This window comes from Pomacea canaliculata, linkage group LG5 (genome assembly GCF_003073045.1).
Source record: "Pomacea canaliculata isolate SZHN2017 linkage group LG5, ASM307304v1, whole genome shotgun sequence".
Lineage (NCBI taxonomy): Eukaryota > Metazoa > Mollusca > Gastropoda > Architaenioglossa > Ampullariidae > Pomacea > Pomacea canaliculata.
In genome coordinates this window covers 32,785,151-32,807,638 of record NC_037594.1, presented here as the reverse complement: position 1 = coordinate 32,807,638, position 22,488 = coordinate 32,785,151, and the positions used below count along the sequence as shown (strand labels likewise).

Sequence of the window (22,488 nt, the reverse complement as noted above, 5' to 3'; positions counted from 1 at the left end):
AAGTAAAGGTGATGGGTTCAATTGCCTTGTTGCCTATAGAGCAAGAAAATGTAAGTGGCTCACTGGATCCAAGTCAGCACATGACATGTGGCTCCAAACCATCTCCTACCCCCAGTGGCCTCCACTGAATAAGTCTGGTCTCCTCCGCTTGGTAAATGAGATGGGGAAGGGGGAGTTTTCCAGTCTGACGAGCGTTTTTTTTTTCTCTCGAGCTTATAGCTTGAGTGCCTTCCTCGGATGTAATTAACGCTCTTCCCTGTGGAGAAAATACTGAAGCAAATCTTACTGGACCTTGAAGTACTTACAGACTTAGTCACATTTTTTCTGACCTGGGGATCTCTCAGCGGTGGATGACCTGACAAGTCTCTAATCATAACATTGTCTATGATACTAGCAAAAAAATGCACCCACTAGACCTTTAACACTAGCCTCCAATGCCTCGGACAGGTCAAGATAACACTTACATGCAAGATAGGACGAAGAGGGCTCAGGGTCATCAGAAAACATTGACACGTGCAAACATGCACGGCACGCTCCCTCGCACACCAGGGGTGATAGCTATAAAGTATCTAAATAATAGTCAGTCTCTGCCCTGGGGCAACATGGGGCACTCAAGGGCAAGCGTCATGTTTCCAAAGTTATAAAGCAGTGTCAAGAGTCCCTGGAACTGCAGTTATAAAGCGTTCCCAGATGATATGTGAAGTGGTATGATCTGTTACTTATTTTATGTCCAACATCAGGGGCGACCCTGGACAGAGAAAGAATCGGCGGCCCCTTCCCCCGCCAATGTCAATAAAACCAAGTGGCGGCCCGTGATATTCTCATTACGGTACAGTGTCATAATATTACACATAGCTGACTGCTCCAACTCTAGCAACATCAGTAAATACAGTGAACTAATTCACAAGAAACAATGTTTTCAGCCAAATTGCCGTCAGCTGCATATGTCGTTATTTTCTCTTTCTGTTTTATGTTCTATATAATATATATATTGGCGTGGCAGCCCCTGGGATTTGGCGGCCCTTTGCAGGTGCACAGTTTGCACTTGCCTAAGGTCGCCCCTGCCCGGAGAAGACAAAGATAAGAATTTTACATCTTTTGCATCTTTCGTATGACATGATGGTTTAGAACAGCTTCACCCACACTTTTTGCTTTTTTGCGTATCTTGTATAGAATTTTAATTAAACATCGATACCTCTATTTGACGAAGCATGATACAAGTTGGAGTAAAAGTAAAAGCATTCACATTATGGAAAAAGCAGGAAGGGTAAAACACCTGAAAACTTGTGAGCTTAACAGAGGTGTTAGTATTACCTCTGTGAAAGGTTCACTGCACAGTTTGAATGGCCGTACAGACGGAGAGGTCGGTTTGCTAGAATAGGAATTAAGGTGGAGCTGCTGGGCGCTGGTCAGCTTAAAACAAGACCGTTATTCTGCCACGAACATCTCTAGCACAGAATTAACCTACCAAGAACAACAGCAGCAACCACAACAATGATGATATTAATCACAATCATTGTCCTGATCGTCGCTCTTAGCGGTGTAGTGGAAGTGGGTGGTGAGGTAGTGGCAAACACTTAACATGAAAACACTTAATGACACGAATAACATCCGCGAAAAACTGTCAAGGCCATGTCAGTGTGTAAATAGCCAGGAGGTCTCGAGATACCTCGGCATCTTGCGAGCAAGTTTGTGTAAATGTTTCATGTTGAGACCAAACACACAAGTTCTTCCCTTGTACGCACAGCGTGGTGACCCATCCTGCAGCCTGACCTTCTGTAGCTGACACAACAGTGTGAAGCCACAAGTTGTGTAGGTCCACCAACTGTACGTGTATGTCTGGATAGTGGATATGTAGCAACACGTATGTAAGTACACATTGTACAATCATATCTTGATGTGATGACACGCATGTAAGCACACACTAGTATTGTACAATCATGTCTTGATATGAGGACACGTATGTAAGCACACACTATAGTATTGGACAATCATGTCTTGATATGAGGACACGTATGTAAGTACACACTATAACATTGTACAATCATGTCTTGATATGAGGACAGGGATGGGCAAGCTACTTTTAATTTGTAGCCGGCTAGGCTACAGCTACTTTTTTTCAAAATGTAGCCGGCTACACTACAGCTACAATTTTCCAAAAAGTAGCCAGCTATTTTGGGCTACTTTTAAAATGTAGCCAGCTTCTTTTGGCTACTTTTAAAAGCGTGATGTTATAACAAGTTAGCTGTAGCCAGCTGGCTGTAGCAACATACACAAACATCAAACATACACACAAAACACTATTACTTGCTTTACAAAGTTTTTATTATAATAATGAAACGGAGAACTGCGATATACCGACAATTTTATTTAGTGAATCCATAAATGCTTTCATTCATTCCTTGCACCCTTCCTCCCCGGCCTTTTTCACACAATAAGTACACGTATTTTACGATTATATTAAACATTTCTGGATCTTTTTCCTCATCCTGTTTTAGTGACAAAAGAAATTATATAAGTTTTCCGATAAACATTTGTTTTCTATAACTATTTGTTCCCTATTACTTAGAAATGAAAACTAAACAGATGCTTAAGTATCAGGTACCTGGTGGAATTTTTCAATAAGTTAGGTTATGTGGTGATGAAAAATGTCAACCTCTTATCAATACTGTGACAATGAACAACAGACCATTGAAATAAATGAGTTTGCATGGAATATAAGTAAAACACTGCTTAATCTAATTTAGGCAAGCAGATCATAAGGCATTTTTTTCTAACACTGACACTGAAAACAAAGAAAGGAACACAAACTAATTGTTTCCAAAAGCTGATAGGGTGAAAAGTATAGTCCTGGCATACTAGAATAGACTTTAATTATATAGTAGGATGTCAAATGTAGCATATAAACACTGAAATATATTTTTTTTAAATGTTCTGATACAAGATATATTTATTTTAAATCTTTAAGCTTGAATTTCTCTGTTTGTCGTTTTTGACATCCAGTCCTAAACTATAAAAACATATTTCTCAAGATTGGCTTGTGCTACAGCAGTAAAATTTTGCAATTTTGTTTAGAAATGCATAAGCTACAAAGTGATGCATTTGAGAATATGGTATAAACATTACTTTTGATAAAATTAACATTTTTCTAAATATTTTCTAAATATTTAATTGCCACATTCACACTGAGTAGGGGGGTACCATGTCTGATTTTTTATATCTCCTAGAAATCTTGAGATATCAAAACGCCTTATGCATCAGTTTTCTTATCAGTGCCTCTAGTTTACAAAAAATCCAAAACCTTTGGTATATGACTTATGGTATTGTGTAAATTTGTTTTTTAAATGCTTGTACGTTTTGAAACAAAATCGTTGATTAAAGTCACAATTTTCACTTTAGGTACTTAAAAACAGTTTTAAAGTGCTATATTTATTGTTTTTGTTACTCTATATTTAAAAACCTTAAAGATATTTAAAATATGGATTTTAATTTTTGGAGTGTACCGTAACCTTAAAACAAATCTACATTCTTTTAGTCCTTCATGGAATTGAATTTGACCAGAACTTTGGCCTCGAAGTTGCTGTCTGTCACCCTAGTGCGCAGCTTTTGTCATGATAAGTCCTGCCAGACTGAACAATCTCTCAACAATTCTTGCATTTGAAACTATACCCACATTTTGTGGCTTCGCAAAATGTAAAAAATTTCAAATAAGGCTGGAAATTGATGGGTACATCCATCTTCGTTTTTCAAATCGCTCCCGCCACATGGACGACCCGGTACCCAGAAATAACACAGAGATTGAATTCCACACTGAAGTTTTCTTTAATTCAGTACCTTTTTCTCAGCAGCTGGCCTAACTTCTCTCTCTCTCCAATTCACAAAGAGGTCCCACACCACTGTCAGCCCTGCTATTTATTCTCCCTCCCCTCGAACATTCTAGCACAGACATTATATTTCGTCGCAATAAAGACATTTTTGAACATCGCTACATTGTTAAACATCATTTCCTCCCTCGCGCAAAGACAAGACATTTTTACTTTGAACATTGCTACATTGTTGAACATCATTTCCTCCCTCGCACAAAGACATTCTATCTTTTACATTGCTGCCGTGCTAAACATTCTGGAATATAGATGCAAATCTACAACCCAAAGACATTATACTTTGTACACTACTAGAGTGCTACAGTCGTGAAAGTAGCCAACATGTAGCCAAGCTACAGCTACTTTCTAAAATGTAGCTACGGCTACAAGCTACTTTTTTTTTAATTTGTAGCCGGCTAAGCTACAAGCTACAAAATTTGTAGCCGGCTACAGTAGCTGTAGCTAGGCTACAGCTACTCCCCATCCCTGTATGAGGACACGTATGTAAGTACACACTATAACATTGTACAATCATGTCTTGATATGAGGACACGTATGTAAGTACACACTATAGCATTGTACAATCATGTGAAGAGAGATTAGCATTGTTTTCAAGTTTTCTGTCCCCATTTTGGTGCCAGTAAAGGCCATCATCGACCTAAGATTCAGTTTGAGCATTGCTGCCTAATTCATCGGTGTATCAGACATGTGACTAATAAAAAATAACAGTAACCTAAACATTCAGCTAACTGCCAGATGCATAAAGGAAATAATTGATATTAACGACGAAGCATCCTTCCCATCTGAAATAACTTAGGTGCATATTAAACTAATTTTTATCACGGATTGTTTGTCACCCACAGCAACGCACAGCGAATTGTAAATGGAGAACATCTCCATGCTCTGATTTTCATAAAGATCTGCTGCTGCTCCTCTGTGGCCTCTCGAAACAATGTCCGACTTCTGCTTTGGCTCGACTTTATCTGTGTTTTATTTGCTTTATATATTTTTTAAAGTAGGATGATTTAAGCGATGCGGTTTGTTTTTCAACAGTTTGTCACATAGTCGTTGCAGGCTGGCAGCAGTCATTTCTGATTTCTGTGACAACTAGCTCAACTCTTTCGCTGCTCTATAGGTCAGTTGCTCTTGGGAACACTAAATCAGAAAAAGAATTTAAAAAAAAAACTGGAGCCTGTACTTTCCCAATACATCCATCAGAGTTTTAAAAACCAAATCACACTTAGCCAGATAAAAGAACAATGTTAGCTTCTGTGGCGCCATTAACCCACTCTGATAACTTTGTAGAAACAATTTTTCCAGACATGATCAGAACAAAGAAAGAACTAGTATTCAGCTGTTCAGGATGCAGCAAGTATACAGGGTATATGACACGGATAAATATCTGTCCTTGGTGTGTTGATTACTGTCACCTCCTTTATGGAAAGCCTGTAATTGTTTCCTCAGCATGGCGACTACAGAGGCGGTGCCAGCAGCGAGAACATTTGGAAGGCAAGATGCTGGCACAGATAAAATGGAGAGACTGGTCGTATCTCGCTCACATCAAAGCACACACGGCATTCAGACTGCGGCAAGCATATCTGTTCTTTAGTAGGGTATTGTCGATGTTTATTTACGCCAAGTTTATTTCATTCCTTCTCACAGAGGCGGAGCGTAAAGTGTCTTTGCAAGCACTCGGTGCACACGATCGCACAGATGAGGGCCTTATTTTCTAGGCATGGGGACTCCATTGTGTAGATGCTACAACAAAAACAGTGGCTAGCGTATGTCAGTGGTGCTTCTGTCTTCTTGTCTTTTGATCAAGTCGTTGTGGACGTCGCCGGTGACACTGACCGTCTACTATGAGACTCAAGGCCTTTACTGTTCTGGCTCATGACGGCCGTGGGACAGGTAGAGGGAGGCAGCAGGAGGACCTGCCTGGCCACGGACTTGAACGCTTGCAGTACCGCCGGAAGGTCGTCCACACCGTCTGGCTTTCTCTAGCTTCCTTCGTCTGCGTAAGTTAGAGAAGCTCGCGTGTGTGTGTAAGAGAGCGCATTTACGTGCCTGCATGAACTATACTTACTGATTTTGTTGTGAAGTTTCATGGGAAGTCACTTTATCATGAATCAATGCACTTCCGTTACTGCCTCAATATGTGTTGTTGCTGCTAGTACATTCGCAATGTTCTTTCTCAGCTAACTGCCATTCCTTAAAGGGCCACGTATGCTTTTTAAAAACACCACGGCAGCTCAAGAGAAGGCATTTCTTCTGTAGGGTTGGGTGGTGGGACAGCGCGGACCCTCCATCCTGGAGCTGGCACGCGCCGCTGACTTGACCGTGAGGAGGAGCTCCACCCTATTTGCACTGGGTGCCGGAGGCTACCTGATGGGCTGTCTTGCCAGTGGAGTGACATTTGGGCGTTTCCACAAGTTAATGAGCCTCTTCTGGTCTGCCATTGGCCTGGGCGCCACCACCATCGTGTTGCCCTTGTGTTCTTCCTACGAGGTCCTGGCTGCCCTGTACTGCTTTAACTTTGTCTTCGTCGGCTGGCTGGAATCAGGTACTCACTGCCATTTGCCCTCGCTTTCACCTGCTCAAAAGAGAAAACATTCAGCAAAGTACAGATTTTTGTCAACTGAGATCAATCTGTTATAAATGTCGAAGGTATTTTTATCTTTATTATTTCGCTGACCCGTGTGTTTTCTATTTTAACGCAAAGTAATGACTGATTAGCGGCCCGGTGGCGCAACGGTTAGCGCTGTTAGCGCCTGTCACCAATACAGTGAAGGTTGGCTGCCCTGGGTTCATTTCTCGTCTCGGGCACGCTGTTCTTTCTCTGCACGTGGCATCTGTTTACAGGGCTGGCTGCTCTCCGCCAAGGACGGTCCCAAGCCCGGCCGAAAAAGGAGGAGGGTTGGGCGTGGGGCCAGCACCCCCACCCCGTAAAAACAAATCTTTGCTACTAAAACATCGACAACAGTAAACTGTCGTCGATGGCCTATGCACCTGGAGGTGCGAAGGGCAAAAAAAAAAAAAAAAAAAAAAAAAAAAAAAATGACTGATTCTTGACTCTTGGAAGCAAAGTGAAAGAAAAGAGCAATAAAAGAAAAAATGAAAAAAATGACAAGGCCAAGGAATTAAAAAATGCTTAATACAGTAGGGAAATTATTGTAGAACGCTTTACTCAGTTTCATTTTCATTGTATTATGATTGTTATATATATATGCCGAATAAATGTTGATATTCTGTGTCCCGATTGACGTTATAGTTATCCTTATCACGACAGCCATTAACAATATTTGTACAAACACTTTGACTTTTCCGTTAACATGAAATCTATTCTCTGACTTCATTTGATTGGAAAGGGATGTTTTTATTTTAATTAACAAGCAAATTAATAAGACATCTATAAATGGCGATTCATTTATTGCGATGACAAAAGAAATACCCGCAGAAAAAATGTCATCAGACACAATCTGACAGATGGAGAACGAGGCTTTCTTGAATTAAAAACTAACAGCTGTAAAAAGCTGACAGCTGCTGTGTAGTTTGACAAAATCTGACGATCGTAGAAAACATGTCGCATGACAAACTCTGTTAATGTTTGTAGATAATCAGACAGCTGGATGACAGAATCTGACAGCTGTAAATTATCGTTTGACAAAATCAGACAGGTGTGACATCTGACTGCCGTTGAAATTCTCCGAGAATGTGACAGCTGAAGATTTTCATTTCCAGAAGTTAGCCGGAGCAGGACGGGCTACTATTATTACAGTTGAAAGTTGTTGTTTTTTTTTTTTTTTCATCTATCAGGCTCGTGTGCAGACGTCGCCAGGCTGTGGGGTCTTCTGGGCATACGTGTTCTACAGGTCCTGCAGCTGGCGTACATCACAGGTGGCGCTGTGTCACCAGTCGTCTCCATGATCTTCCTCGTCGATGGGTCGCGCGAGGATGGCGTTATCGACAGAAACGAGGAGGCTCTTTCCTGGAACTATTCTGTGGACGATGTGCGTCAAGCGCATTCCAACAGTCACGAGCCTATTGAGCAACTACTGCGTCGACCGCTAAGCGAAAACGTCACTGTGCGGAACTCACTGACGTCACTGGGCACGCACAGAGTTCACTACGCCTACGTCATCAGCGCCCTCTTGTGCCTGGTGGCAGCAGCGCCATTCCTTGTGAGTTACATCACGCGCGAGAAGCAGCGACCCTCGACACACAGACCTCGGGAACAGGAAATGACCCCGGAGCAGAGCCGCTCAAGGCCGCTGCAGACCGTCATCTTGACTCTCACGGGCATTTATTTTTTCCTAGTGTCTGCCGTGGAGGAGACTGTCCACCAGTTCCTCTTCTTGTATCTGGTTCAGGAGGTGGGATGGTCGTCCCATCGGGCAGTCTTGGCCACGTCACTGTACTGGCTGTCTATGGGTGTCGTTCGCCTCCTGGACCTGTTCTTGCCGCAAGCGTTGTTGAAGATACTTCTTGTCCTGGCCACATCCTGCAGCGCATGCGCTCTAGGGGGTCTTCACGCAAGTGTCGTCATGGGGTCAGAGGCCGGTGTCTGGTCCTGTGTGGTGTTGGTCGGCGTCTCCAACTCGTTTATCTTTCCAGGAAGCTTTTCCTGGCTGGACTCTGCCGTCCTCCGCGTCTCAGGCAGCGTGGCGTTGGTCATCATGCTGGCCGGTTCTGTGGCCGGAATGGTCAACCCGCTGGTGCTGGGCCCGCTGCTACAAGAGTACACCTACGCCTGGTTCGTCTACCTGCTGACGTCAGAGGTGACCCTCAGTTTGCCGGTGCTCCTCGTCATGTACAGAATCGCCAGCATCTCCCCTGTCAACCGCCTGCAGCAAGGGAGTCAAATAGAGAAAATCACCGAAGAGGAAGTGTGAGGCACAACACTAAAGCGGTTTGGACACTATGTCCGTAGGAAACTACGAAAGATCCGAGCTCCTCATGTCGGAATACTGGATAGTTGAAACAAATTTAATTATAAGTAACCACGGCCAACACGCAGACCGTCTTGAGGCAGACCAAGACACTTCAAGCTCCTACATCTTTTGCGTCTTTATATAGATATATACTTTGTTTTCTCTTCTCTCTCTCCCTATGTGTGTGTGTTATTTGTGGACAATCAGCAAATAGGCACAAAGATATGATTGTTTGCCCGGCATCAACTCTCTAATTGCTCTCTCTGCGCTCAGCCACATGTCAGACCCGCTGCCAAACATGTGCACAGAAGGATACGTATGCACGCCCTCATGTGCAACTGCTCGAGTGATACAATAGACATGATGGGGGTTTGTGTTGTCGTGGCTTGAGTATTTCTCCTTACTGACAACTACTCAGACTTGGCACAACCGCACAGGTTGCTACTGTTGTGACTGAGTATTATTACTCTGTATAGAGTGTTGTAGGCGTGTTTGTGTATCAGTACTGCGGGATGAGGCGAGAGCGCTACTGTTGTAATATTTTACTGCCAATCATTCTTTCTTCATAAAATCCACAACTCCGTTGCATGTTTAATGTTTAGAGCTAAGAAACTGGACCATATATCACTCCTCTCCTTCACATTTTTTGGGGGGATTGTCTACCCATTCGTTCTCGAATTCGAGATATACAAACTGTCTGCGCTGTGTTTGAATTTCTTTGCAAGCTCTTGTCCTTCTTCTCTGAACTTCTCGTCTTCAACATCTCGGCTCTTCGTCTGATGGACGTATGCCATCCCTGTCCCCAGAACAACCACATATGGTTACCTCTTCCGTATACATTATCCAAACACCCTTTCCCACAATGCAAGTCCTTTTTCACACCCTTCCCTGCTCGTCTTCTTTTTTTTTTTTAGTCTCAGTTCTTGTTCTTTGGTTCCTCTTTGCGTTTTCTGTATTTGATTTTATTCTTCGTCAGTATTGTTAAAAGTACAAATACAGAAGCAATTTTTTATTCTTCTATAGTTTATATATTATTTGCTTGTTTTCCTGTCCCTCGTATTCTGTCCCTGTTTCATTCTTGTTCTTAGGCACTAAGAGCATTATCCTTAGGAGTGCGAGTATGTGCTTTACAAAGGTTGCATTTATTATTATTATTCTATTATCACCGAAGTTTTAGTTACTGTGCTGCCAAACAGTGGAGCTCTCACCCCTTCCATATTCGCCACTATTGAATCCTTTAAACGTGCACTACAAACATATGTTCCATGAGCATTACTCCTGACACCAATCCACATAATGCTTTGTTCTGACGATGCATGTATCGTGCTGTAGTAGCAGTTTTTCAGAACCGGAGGAAACTGCACAAATAAAAATGTACAGGTTCGAGCCTGAGAGTTCCCTAGTCTCAAACACATCGGAGGCACATAGCGATGCCGATGACGAACTTCATATTAATTATATTTCCAATACTCGAGTCTGTTTTCATCGCGGTTCTGAAAAACTGCTACTATAGCATGGTAAATACAGGCTTTGGGATTTAGATTAATCTTTGAGGATTTTTTAATACAATCGGTGACACCACTGACTCAGCTATCCCGCCATTAGCTTATAGATTCTTCCCACTCGCACAGAGGTGCGCACGTGCAGTTTGTAAACAAAATCATTGATGATAATCTTGGACACTTTTTTGTGATCGGTCACGCAGCCTTCTTACTTTCTACAAAAATAAAGGGATAAGTAAAAATTGAAGTTCCCTAGTTGTATTTTTCTGAGTCACGGATATGACTTTGACCCTTCCTTCTCGGTTCTCATTTTCTTTTTTACACAAGTGCTCCGACTCGTCCTTGGCGCTCAGTTTTCTTGTGTTCAGGGAAGTGTGTGTGTGAAATGTTATCAATCAGGACGATCACTGCATATGCACAACAGGATGTTTGTAGAAGTTTAACAGACAACAGGATATGGAACAACTTTTACTTGTGATGCCATGACATACAACCAAGAAGGGAACAACCCACAACCCTAATTCTCCCTTTTCAGTTTTGTACAAAAGAAAACATTTTGACCCTACTAAGAGGTGTAGGCTACGAGTTTGGTTCACTTTTTGTGTGTGGTGATTATCATATATCAGGTAAGTGGGCATGGTTACTATGGTCCCATATACAACTATGATGAACACTATGAAGTGAACTGATAAAAAAAACTTTATTTTTCATGAGGAATGTCATATTTTTCAGACACACAAAAATATTGCAAACATGAAAATATATAAGAAAAACTATTTGAAGCTTAAATGTTCAAACCACTATCAGATATTAAAAGAACCTCAGTCTCTTTGTATCTTTATATCAGCAATCATTACTTGTGGGTAAATGGTGATACATTTAAAAACTTATACACTTATGAAAACAAAGAGCGTTATAACTGTTAGAAACTGGTTTCTAAATATAAAAAAACATTTTTATCTTTGAAAATATCTTTGAAATCCATATGTATCATTCTATAGATTATCTAGCCATATATAGATATGCAACCTGGATTGCGTAAAAAGTAAAATCTTCCTTAGGTTTATCAGGACTTGATAAACTAATAGTTAACACACCAAAATAATAGAAAATATTCATGGATCAATAAACTGCATCAAGTGTTCCTTTTGCGCATTAATCCATGTCTGCAGCTTTTCATGGCAAGCGAGGCAGCACATACTGGGCTGCAAAAGCGAGAATGGGTGATCCAGTGGGGATTCCAGGGAAAGGACCACTGGAGCCTGCGATGTCAAGATGGGAGTAAGGGTAAGGTTGATCAGAATCTATTCCATGCTGAAACCAAGCACAAAAATAGATAAATTTAATGTGTGGATGTATAGAAATGAGTGTATAAATGTAACAATGCACTGTGCTAAAGCAAACAAGCAAAAGTGCATGCACACACACACAAAGAAACCAAAAAAAGACAGAAAAACCAGAGAAATATAAAGATGCAGAGTGAGAGAGCTTGCAACAGAGAATGGCACAGGGGTAGTAACTCTCACTCATAAAAAGAGAGGGCAACTCAAACCTTGTCCAAACCAGAGGCCATGATAAGGAATGCAGCCGGAGACTGGTGTCCACGGGGTGTCTGAGAGGATGGGAGATTGTTACACTGCAAAATGTCCTCATATTCTGATGGCCCTTTGTGGAAGTCATAGTCCTGTCAGAAGCCAAATATCAGATCATAATCACATTTGCCTCATGTTGACAAGATGCATTATGGTGCTATTATTATTATGTTAATTTAACTTTGTCATGCTTGCATTGATACAATGTCAAGTATTTTCATGCTTTCTTTGAATTGAAAAAAAGAACAAACTGAGACATGCAACATATCCCTCTGTGCATTTCAATTTCAGGCATAAAGCCATTGACAAGAGCTTAATATTAATGAATTAGATGTTCTGAATGGATGTAAATCAAACACTGACCTCTTTTCGAATGGTGGATATTTCAAAGGGGTCTGCAAAGAGGTCACCAGCTTCTTGCAATTTGCAAGCAACACTAATCTTCTTGGCAGGACCATTGTTCAAGATGATCTGATGGCACAAGAATGTACAAATCATAACAATTCCACTCAAACTTCTGTTACTTTAGGGTTAGTACAAACATGCTAGTTACTGTGGTATTCTAATACTGCAATTTTAACATGCATTATTCTGAATGCTTATTGCAGAACAATGCCACTCCCGATTAAATTAATGTCACATGTTGATGCAGTAAGAAAGAAACATTGATAAATCTGTCTTTAAACCTAGCCCAATGTTTTCATCTGAGATCATGTCTTACTGTGTAGTTAGGTCCAACAGCACGAATAGCATGGCCAGTTAAAGTTGCAATTGTGAACAGCTCTGGGTTTTTCGCGTCTGCCGCCTGTGTTCACATAATATAAAACAGAAGCATTAAAGTTCAGCACAGACAACAACACGTCTAGCTGAACAGTAATAATGCATACATGATGGACATTTACATGCATATTGCATGAAACATGAGCCCGTCTCTCATCCAGCTCCTCATTCTGCAAGTTCATGCATTGGTCTACTTGTCTCCATTACCCACCATTTCCTTAAATTTGCACAGAACATCTGCCATAACCATTCGTCCCTCAGCATCAGTGTTTCCAACACGCACTCGCCGCCCAGCTCTGGAGGTGATGATCTCATCAGCCACATAGGACTCTGCCAAACATTGATTTCTACTTTATTGCCATTTAGTAATCATTGCTAAACACAGCTGAACTATTTAACTTATATAATAATCAGCCAAATACCAAAATACTGAATTTATATATGAATATTTTTATCATTAGTTTTTATTATTAATCAATTCTTTTTCATATAGGCTTATTATTTGTATATCTTTCTCTAAAGTTGTTAAGATTTCTTAAGGGTTAATGCAACAAACTCCTGTGAAATCTATAGACAGTTTGGAATACTTCTAGATGCAAGTATGTTTGTGTATCTACGTCTAATATAAAAGTGGACATGCAATCCATAAGGTCATATCTACAATAGTACCCTCGCCAACACTGTTCCGGACACATGCCATGCCACCAACAACTCTTAGTCCTGGAGGCTTCAGTTCAGCCAAAATCTGATGAGAGAAAAGTTCAAATTTAAACATGCTCTAAAGAAAATATGTGGTGAAAAAAACTTTAACATAAGATGCATGCTCAATATTCAAACTGCATTTATAAATACATAAATATGTTGTGCATGTTGTTAGGATACACACTCTACTTAAAGTATGTCTGACAGAGAAATACACCAGACCAAAACATTGGTCATCTGACCTTAAAGAAGCCAGCAACAGCTGCTGCACCACATTTGTCACGGTGCATGCCAGCCATGATTCCTCCAGCCTTGATGTCTGCTCCGCCAGTATCATAGGTGATGCCCTGATATGTCATGCACACGCACAAAAACACACACACAAGCACATGAATATTTACATGCATACATGTGTGCACATGTTTCAATACACAAAAGATTTATGTCCATTAAATAATGGCACCATCATCTTGATATTCATCAGCATTGACAACATTCCTATATTTTTATTTTAACTATAACTCTGCATATTGCTGCATGGTTCAGACTGCTTCTGTTACATTCAGTTCATTGACAACATTAGATGAACAAACGCCCATATTGGTATTCAAACATCTATAATCAGAAAATCTTTATGATGTTTCTAACTTACCTTTCCAACCAAAAATAGTGTCTTGCTAATGTCACCATCCGCTTTGTACTCCAGCTGAATCACACGAGCCTTGTGCCTGTCAACCACTGTCGAAAGAAATTACAAACAGCATGAATTAATGAGGTGATCATTGCAGAAAGATCATGTTAGTTTCCAACCACAATGAAGGTGCACTTGCAATTAATAAATTCAAGATCTCTTTAAATACCTGATTACTTGCATATACAGACTACTACAGATTTATTTTTCGAACAATACTTTCTCCACATTGTTGCAACGCAATGTTACAATACTAGTAGCTAAAAACATGTATACTGAAAGGCAGAATGACACTCACTATTTGCCGCTCTGTTCACTGCCGCTAACAGTGGAAACTCTTTTTTTAGAGTTGGGATGTCATCAGTGACTGTTACCTGAAATACAAGCCCCCAATGCAATATTATGCTGATTGAGAAATTAGTTATAACAAAACTCAGGAAACAGATATTTAATTTAAAATATACAAATTGTGAGATTTTGTAATCCCTCTAAACAGCTTACCTTAATACAGGTGTCCTTGAAAATGCTCTGAACATACTCAGCAATCCTGGGTGCTGCCATACGCTCTGGGTCTGATCCACCAATATCACGGGTCACAATTCTACAAACAAAATTTTGAGTGCTGCTCTAACCAAGTACTTTTCAGCATCTAACTATATCTATAAATCAGCAGTTCATCTCTTTGATGAACTTTGTATAGTCAGTAATCAGTTTTATTGTCAGTTGTTTGCTTTTTGTGTGTGTGTGTTTGTGTGTGGGGAAGCTGCTGTTGTACAACCTATTCATCCAGGCTACTGGAGGTTATGTACACTCCTAGTTTCAAAGTTAATCCTGAATGAAGCCGTTACAATTGACCCATCTAAGCATCAGCATACAGTTTTTCAGTGATCACAAACATATCTTAAATTTGGAAGTATTTGGTTCAAGTTACTGCTGATGGATTTATCCTGACATTTAGATACAATCATTTTCTCTGTAAGGTCAGCATATACCTTCCTTTCTCCAGAGCCTCGGCACGGGCAATATCCTGCTTCCAACTCGACCAATCTCCATCGACAAAGATTCCCAAAGCCTCTGCCTTTTGCTTTCTATCCTCACAATCTTCCCGGATCTCTAGTGGCTACACAGGAGGAAAGAGATATGATGATATGTTAATGAGGCATCTACTTGGGACGTTTATGAGCGTAAGGATAAAATGTCTGTAGAGCATACATTTCAAGTAAAATAAATCAGCTGATTGTAATTTTAATTCATCTGAGAAAATATGGACTAAACTCTGTGGCGGCACAGCTGGAATGCAGGATGGACTGAGGTAAACAATTGACTTCTAATTATTAATTACATTTTTTTAAGTTTATGTCCAGCTATCTGTTATATTTAAAAAAATATTTTTTTAAATGTAATTTCATTTAATCCTGGGAAGCTAACTCAACAAGCTCTTGAACAAGTTACACAATGCATATCACAGACAAATAAGCAACTGACCACATAAAGAGCACTCAGAGCCCCAAGGATGGAGACCACTCTGGCTTTGGAGAAGAGGGCTTCCGCAGGACACACAAGCAAAGGCTTTTTACAGCCAGCACTAAGTGCCCTGAACAAGGCAAGACCAAAGATCAAAGTTAGAATATTCAGTCATCTGTAGCCACTCTGTGGTAATACAAACAGGCAACAGAAATGAAGTATGAACCCCAAACTTGACTTTTTAATTAATAACACTTTTATGCTAAACATAAATATTCATGTTTGCAACAATGTGACAATCTTGCAAATGATATTCTGTTTCTGCCACCTGATACTTTTATATTTTTCCTCTGTCAGCCACAGCTTATTAAAGTAAGTCTGCTTTGTCGACATTGTAAAAGGATGACAATGCCAGTGCAAATGGCAAGAGTCAAATCAGTAAGTAAAGTTATTCTGCAATGGTCAATTTCTAACTTGTATAGAAAAATGAACAAGCACATTCAATATCAAAAATAAAGCTTCAGAAATTTAGCACAATCAATTTTAAGCAAATATTTTTTTTTTTATTTTCCCCTGACTTTAAATGAATTTCTTCAAATGCTTATTTTTCCAGGTGCTGGAAACCTTTTTTCAAAATATACTGTCTTTTCCAGTTTTTCCTGACCCATATAGACACTGAATAAAGCTGATAAGGGATCTATAACTATCCTGTTCAAGAATGCATACCTTTTGATGCCTTTCACAGAAGCATCGGTAAACCGTCTGACATCATCGTAGTCACGGTTCAGGGGACCAGTAGGAGAAAAAATCTAGAAAAATAAGTTTCAAATCATTTTGAAGGGCACGGATTGTATTTAAAATTTCTCTCTATTTAGCTCTTGTACCAAGCAACAAAGAAAATGAAGCTTGTGTCCTAATCATTACTTTCAATACATTATGCTTTATCTCCTGAGTAAGACATCATCGTGCTTAGAATTGAACTTAGTGAACAATTTGACATTCTTTTGGAAGGTTACTAACCAGTCTTTGAGAGGGCACAGCGTCAGTCTGAATGAGATTCACACTCTTTGTATAGTCTTGATCTTTCTGCAGGAAAAAAATTGCATATAAGTATAAAACATTTATTGCTTTCTGTTGCCCTTTAAAAAAATATATATATATGTATAGAGCATTTCCCCGTGGTGTAATTGCAGCCCTATGCTCCACTGGGGGGCGTAATGAAATAAGAATATGACAGTGCATTTCCTCACACCAAGGTGAGCTCAGTGCATTTCACAAGAGACCAGGGGCAGTGGAAAAAGAGGCCCATGTGATGTAGACATCACAATCGAGTATAAACAAGCACAACATACATATTCAAACATGCCCCGGTTAGCAATACAAGAACATTAAGGAACTCAGGGGTGTGGGGGAGAAAGGACAAGTTTCCGAAAGACATATGTTTTAAGTCTATCGGAAGGCATGTACCAACTGTGCTGTGCAGAGATGGTGGCAGTTCATCTCAAATGCTGGAGCCAGAGAAGGAGATGAAACGATTCTGATATGTGGAATAGAGAGAAAACCAGGGTGAACCGAGCAAACTGGTTTGTGAGGCTGATATGACAACACAAACTCAGACAAATAGATTGGGGCAAGGCCATCAGCAACACTAAAGCAAAGCATAGCAATCTAAAATTCGACATGAGCTCAAACTGGCAGCCAATAAAGATCATGCATATGTGGTGTGGCATGGTCAGCCTTCCGCTTACAGAGTACAATAAGGGCAGCACTATTCTGAGCTCTCTGGAGTTTGTCAAAAGGCGACAAGCAAGATCTATGAACAGAGTTACAGTCGCTGTCGCTAAGTCTGAACAACACAAATGCTGACATAAGTTGCTTGGTGGGGGCAACAAAGAGGAGACGGCTGAAACAGCTGATCCTGTGCGGTTCAAGGAAGATGGATTTGCAAACTGAGTTGGCATGGTTCTCGAAGGACAATGATGTGTTGAAAAAGAACTCCAAGATTTCTGACAGACTGGGTGAGAGAGATGGTTGATCTGCAGAAAGTGAGTGATGTAGATAGAGGCAGATGTTTAAGTGTATGTGCAGAGGCTGTCTGGTTGATTTCAGTTTTCTCCCCATTGAATTTCTTTTTTATTGCACTCATAATGCAGTGTGAATTGTGTTTCTCTCACAGATAATACTGTACCATTTATTATCTAATTTAAAGAAAATTTTCTGCATCATGTTCTTGTTCAAAACAAGCAAAAGCCCAAAACGGTGAGTCAGACTTATTGAGGAAACCAAGGAAAGGAAATTTTAAAAATACTGAAGCTGAGCAGGAAAGTATCAGTCACTGACTGTTCCTAATTTAGACAAGAGACTATCCTTTGTTTTATCCTAATCATCTTGTATATAATGTATAAAATTACAACAAACAAGCAAGTCAGATTGGAGAATTAGCTTAATATTCTTACAATTGTCTTTCCTGAACTCTGAAAGGCCATTGTAACACTATGCCACGACATGCTACCACAAGATAAAAGGAAATTCAACCACCATTTTGTCATAAGTATAGTATATTTAACTCTATGCAGTTTAGAGTTTCTTCCTTAACACTGAGTAAATGTGGTTTTTTAACTGTTATTAGTGGCCAGAAATAATATCAGAGCTTATAAACTGACTTTGCCATAGTTGTCAATGGCCTCTCCCAGACTCTTCAAACTGCCTGTTAATTTGCTGGGACTGTCAGTGACAACTACCACCCCATCATATTCTTTTTCTCTCACGTCCAAACATGGCACTAGCTGTGGCATTCTGAAAAATAAGAAGATACATAACAGACTTCCTGTCACAAACCTGTTAATGGTATGTGTTTAGATGTGTAATAATAATATGAAGGTGAACATGTACATGAACACTGGAATCTATTAATAGCTTACTTTTGCATCTTAAATCATTTACTTTGACGCACAACCAGCGTTGCTGGTGGACCTTTGCAGAATTTTATGCTATATGATCTAAACTTGCACTCAGCATTGAATGGAGTGGTTTAATTCTTTCTCTACCAAAAATGTCTAGTTTTTATATAATGTTGACTGCTTGAGAGATTTTCTTCATTTAGTTCATGCAATAACTCTAATTAGAAGTAAGATGAGCTGAAAGATGTTACTTTCTAAAATTGCAATCAATAATACAGTAAAAAGTTTGGGGAAGCCTATTATAAGACACTAAACAGCTCTCTTACACACACAGTCATATCTACATATGTGTCAAGGTAATCTGCATAATCTTATTTGGAAATCAGCTAAATAAAATAAGTTACAGTTCTTTCTGTACTACAAGAACTATATATTCTGTATTTGTCAGTAGTGAAACTCACTGCATGTATGACACTTATGATGATGCATGTGAGCTGTACATTTTGCAAACAGTGCATAAAATATGTTGTCCTTTTTCCCCAAACACATTTAGTCAAGTGTAGTACTCATACATTTCTGTTCAGTGACAGAGGCATACAGTATTTATAACACAATTGAAATGATTCTTTTCTGACTTCAGCTGTAATCAAGATTGTATAACAAGGTCAAAAAAACATGCTGAAGCACCCTCTACATATAGATATGCCTGCATGGTGATTGTGTACTCGGGAAAATACACCAGTTATAAAATACTGAGCTGGATCTCTGTAAAAGAATGGTGCGATGTAACTATCTAGGACGCACTTGATCCTTCATTGTCGCAAATGTCCTTTAGATTGCAGTTAAGGTGAACAGCTAGATTGCGATTTTGCTTTCCACATGCTGCACACGCTCTTTTTAACTACTGATTGTGCTTCATAAGAAAAATCCCAACGACCCTCAATATTCATGGGCCTGATTTGTCAAATACTGTATAACATATGTTATGCCACTATTGTCGTCATCGTGGTTACCAACAATTAATAAATGTTTTAACAGCGATGTAGTGATGTCGACAGTGTGCATGAGGGGGTGTGTTCGTGTCCCTGCGCGTGCACATTATGACGAGTTGACCACGCGTGCACATTTATCGTGAAATATATGTGTTCACGATTTGATAAAATAAAAACCTGATGAAAGAGAAAAAGTACCGAGTAATAAATAGTTTTAACCAAGAGCCACCACACTTACCCACTTGCCGCTGCCATTTTTTCAAAGGAAGCGGGTTCTGGTCATATGAGATTCGGGTCAAAGGTCAAAGGTCCAACGCGTCAACCTGCTGACCGTCACACTCAGATAGCGTGACCAATGCACGTGATATCGTCTTCTCCGTTTATTCTTTAATTATAAACATGGATATTATAGTTTATACATTACATGACAGCTTGTATGTACCTATTTTAACTATAATATATGTGTTTCAAGCGCATACACATAGGCAAACACACACATATGCAGTCTGCAGCACTCGATCGTTTAATTTCTGTATAACGAAGCAAGTATATCTATTTTACTCTAGAGCGTATCTTTAAACTGCTCCCAGAAGCCGAACAGAGATTTAATTGCACCTAACAAACGGCAGCGCAAGTCAATCAAAAAGATTCTAATCCAGCCCATCATCTGGCAAATGTGATCCGCTGCCTCCGGGTCGCGGAATTTTTCCCCCACCATGAATAGGGCAGGAGGAATTTCAGCCAATCAGAGTGCACAAAATATATGCCCTAAAAGGTCAGTTCAAAGTTAGCAACGGGGAAACCTACGTTAGCTGAAGACCGTAGATTAAGATTGCTATCACCAAGCAAACTCGAAATGACGGAAATTTATACTGCGTGCGCAAGCTTCTGTGAGCAGGACTCTGAATCATTGTCTCAGCTAAAGGCATGTGAATTTTATTCCTAAATTACTAATCAGAGCTTGAGTCATGCCGTTCTTTAACTTTATATTTTTGCATGATAAGGTAATTTGGTGTTATATATATATAGTACGTCTTTGAAAGTACCTTTGCAAATTATATACAGTTGCAGTGTACATATAATTATTGCAGTATCTGTATAGTTAAATAAAATCTATTGTAGTATATATGTTTAAAAAAAAAACGAGAAGGGTGATCAGGCAATTTCATATTTGTGTGTGCTATTATAATTGCTATATATACCATTAATTATTATACTTTCTCCCAATAATATCCATAAATATTTCTGATTTATTTTTCCTGTTGTCTTAGGATTTATTACCGGAAGGATATCAGCACCTTATATATATCTGCTAATATTGTACGCGTGACCAGTATAGTCTACAACTCTACATGGTGATAAACAGATGCAGTAAACTCGATTATAAATTCTTGAAATAATTAATTAATAAAGAACATGACCACTATATATATATATCTATAATGAAGCAGCTTTTGATGCTATATTTATATATTTGTTCTGCTGACATTTTCTAGATAAGATGCATTTTCAGATTCTTTTCCTTTACATTAAATAACAACATGTAATTAGTTTGTATACTAATTTCAGGAAAATGTGCACATCAGTGTACACAAATCGTTCATTATCAAACTTACCGCCACGTACCGAGGCCAGTGAGCGCGCCGATCTGTGTGCTGCAGACGACCGGTCTATATATATATGGGAGCTGTGAGTATTTATAGCTCGGGGGGCGGGGTTTGTCGCCCGACTTACGGTGCTACGCTCGTGCCAAATTAGGAAATAGCTTTGGCAGAAGAACAGATCTAAAATAAATTTATGCTAATTCAAAAAGGAAAGGGGATCAAATGGGTTGTGGGTAAAATATATTGGGAAATCGAAACATCCCACTATACTGCCTCTAAAATACTCGAAGTTGACTTCGCCATCCATCAATGCTTAATTACTGTAGGTCCCGACAAGCTCTTGCATATAGTTTCCTCTCAAGAATCACCGAGTAGATCCAGTATCGACAGATGGCACTGCTTTCTGTGGTCATTTTTGTGGAGAAACTTCTATTGTCGAGAGACGAACTGTTACCAGCAAAGGGTGTTGCCTTAATTTGACGAACCCTCACATAATAATGTGGGTCACCTTTCGACGAACCCTCAAGTAACAAAGGGAAAACGTTTCCGGCAACTAAGCACTTTTTTGTGGTCACAGGCGCCAACCCAAAACACGAGCTTTCATTAGTTCATTCAGTTTTCTTTATTAGAAGATAAATATCGTCGATTTTATCTCACAAATCCGTGTGTATTGTTTGTTGGATGTAAGAAGGATGTAAGACATGTCCGGACCGTCCGGTATGCTTGCAAATCGATTGTTGTGGAGATTTTCCTGTTTCTATCATGTGAGTGTACACAACAATGGACTGCATTCCTTTCGAACGGTCCTTTCAGTTTACTCTGTCCGCACATAGAGACAGTCCTTTCTGAGTGTTGAATAGTCAGTTTATAAGGTCGGTATCCTTTCTTTGTGGCTTGATTATCGAAGGTCATTGGCATGGCCGCCGAATGCCGGCACTGGCCCCGGGGCAGACAACTTTTCAGGGTCCCTTGTATTAATCATTAATTGTACTCGTTTATTACTTTCCTAGTATGCTACGAGTATGCTTAAATGTTATGATTCGACTGGCAATATCTATATTTCATTCAGTAACTTAATATAGACACCAAACGTTAGGAAAAGTGTACACATCTATAAGGATTTTCTGAATGAAATGAAAATCTTAGGGCTGTGTACACGTGAATGGTCAGTAATTGAGGAAGAATTACGTGAAAAGATCGAGCTATTCCCACCCCTTCTATAGGAAAATAGCACGAAAAAACGGCTGACTACACTTCCATATGCCTAGTTACTATATCAATCAAAAGCGCGGGGCCCCTTGAAGCGCGGGGCCCCTTGAAGCGCGGAGCCCTAGGCAGATGCCTCGTCCGCCTGCCCCTAAGCACGGCCCTGATTCCATTTCAAGCTGCTCAATCCACTGATTTTGACTGCTATTAGGGGCACTGACAAAAAATATTGTGGTATGTCGATCGAGAACTGTTACAAAGAAG

The 22,488-nt window shown here is 39.9% G+C and overlaps 2 protein-coding genes across 6 annotated transcripts; one reads left to right on the top strand and one right to left on the bottom strand.

The window, feature by feature from the left end:
- The first annotated feature begins 1,703 nt into the window (after positions 1-1,703).
- LOC112564543 (sodium-dependent glucose transporter 1-like) lies at positions 1,704-10,535 on the top strand. Of its 3 annotated transcripts, none has more exons than XM_025239426.1 (4): positions 1,704-1,868; positions 5,686-5,878; positions 6,138-6,423; positions 7,677-10,535. In XM_025239426.1, the coding sequence occupies exons 2-4, from the start codon at positions 5,723-5,725 to the stop codon at positions 8,750-8,752; spliced, it is 1,518 nt and encodes a 505-aa protein (XP_025095211.1). In that variant the 5' UTR covers positions 1,704-1,868; positions 5,686-5,722; the 3' UTR covers positions 8,753-10,535. The 3 variants fall into 3 exon arrangements, with proteins under 3 accessions (XP_025095211.1, XP_025095210.1, XP_025095208.1); XM_025239425.1 differs by having other exon boundaries at positions 5,526-5,878; XM_025239423.1 differs by having other exon boundaries at positions 5,328-5,878.
- Positions 10,536-10,974: 439 nt separating this feature from the next.
- LOC112564542 (putative aminopeptidase W07G4.4) lies at positions 10,975-21,139 on the bottom strand. 3 transcript variants are annotated; one of them, XM_025239420.1, is made up of 17 exons: positions 21,031-21,139; positions 19,653-19,799; positions 18,186-18,318; positions 16,543-16,608; positions 16,249-16,331; positions 15,544-15,652; positions 15,051-15,178; positions 14,560-14,659; positions 14,357-14,432; positions 14,020-14,105; positions 13,610-13,714; positions 13,335-13,410; positions 12,877-12,995; positions 12,607-12,690; positions 12,249-12,356; positions 11,846-11,977; positions 10,975-11,607 (listed from the first exon to the last, which is right to left on the bottom strand). In XM_025239420.1, the coding sequence occupies exons 2-17, from the start codon at positions 19,667-19,669 to the stop codon at positions 11,470-11,472; spliced, it is 1,560 nt and encodes a 519-aa protein (XP_025095205.1). In that variant the 5' UTR covers positions 19,670-19,799; positions 21,031-21,139; the 3' UTR covers positions 10,975-11,469. The 3 variants fall into 3 exon arrangements, with proteins under 3 accessions (XP_025095205.1, XP_025095206.1, XP_025095207.1); XM_025239421.1 differs by having other exon boundaries at positions 19,653-19,737; positions 21,031-21,110; XM_025239422.1 differs by having other exon boundaries at positions 19,653-19,740; positions 21,031-21,047.
- Positions 21,140-22,488: the final 1,349 nt, after the last annotated feature.

Coding starts and splice junctions, on each gene's coding strand:
- LOC112564543 (XM_025239426.1), top strand. CDS start 5,723: ATGAGACTCAAGGCCTTTACTGTTCTGGCTCATGACGGCCGTGGGACA. Junction 5,879..6,137: donor CTCTAGCTTCCTTCGTCTGC/GTAAGTTAGAGA, acceptor TTTCTTCTGTAG/GGTTGGGTGGTGGGACAGCG. Junction 6,424..7,676: donor CGTCGGCTGGCTGGAATCAG/GTACTCACTGCC, acceptor TTCATCTATCAG/GCTCGTGTGCAGACGTCGCC.
- LOC112564542 (XM_025239420.1), bottom strand. Junction 16,609..18,185: donor CCATTGACAACTATGGCAAA/GTCAGTTTATAA, acceptor TTTTTCCTGCAG/AAAGATCAAGACTATACAAA. Junction 13,411..13,609: donor CTGTTGCTGGCTTCTTTAAG/GTCAGATGACCA, acceptor TTCTCTCATCAG/ATTTTGGCTGAACTGAAGCC.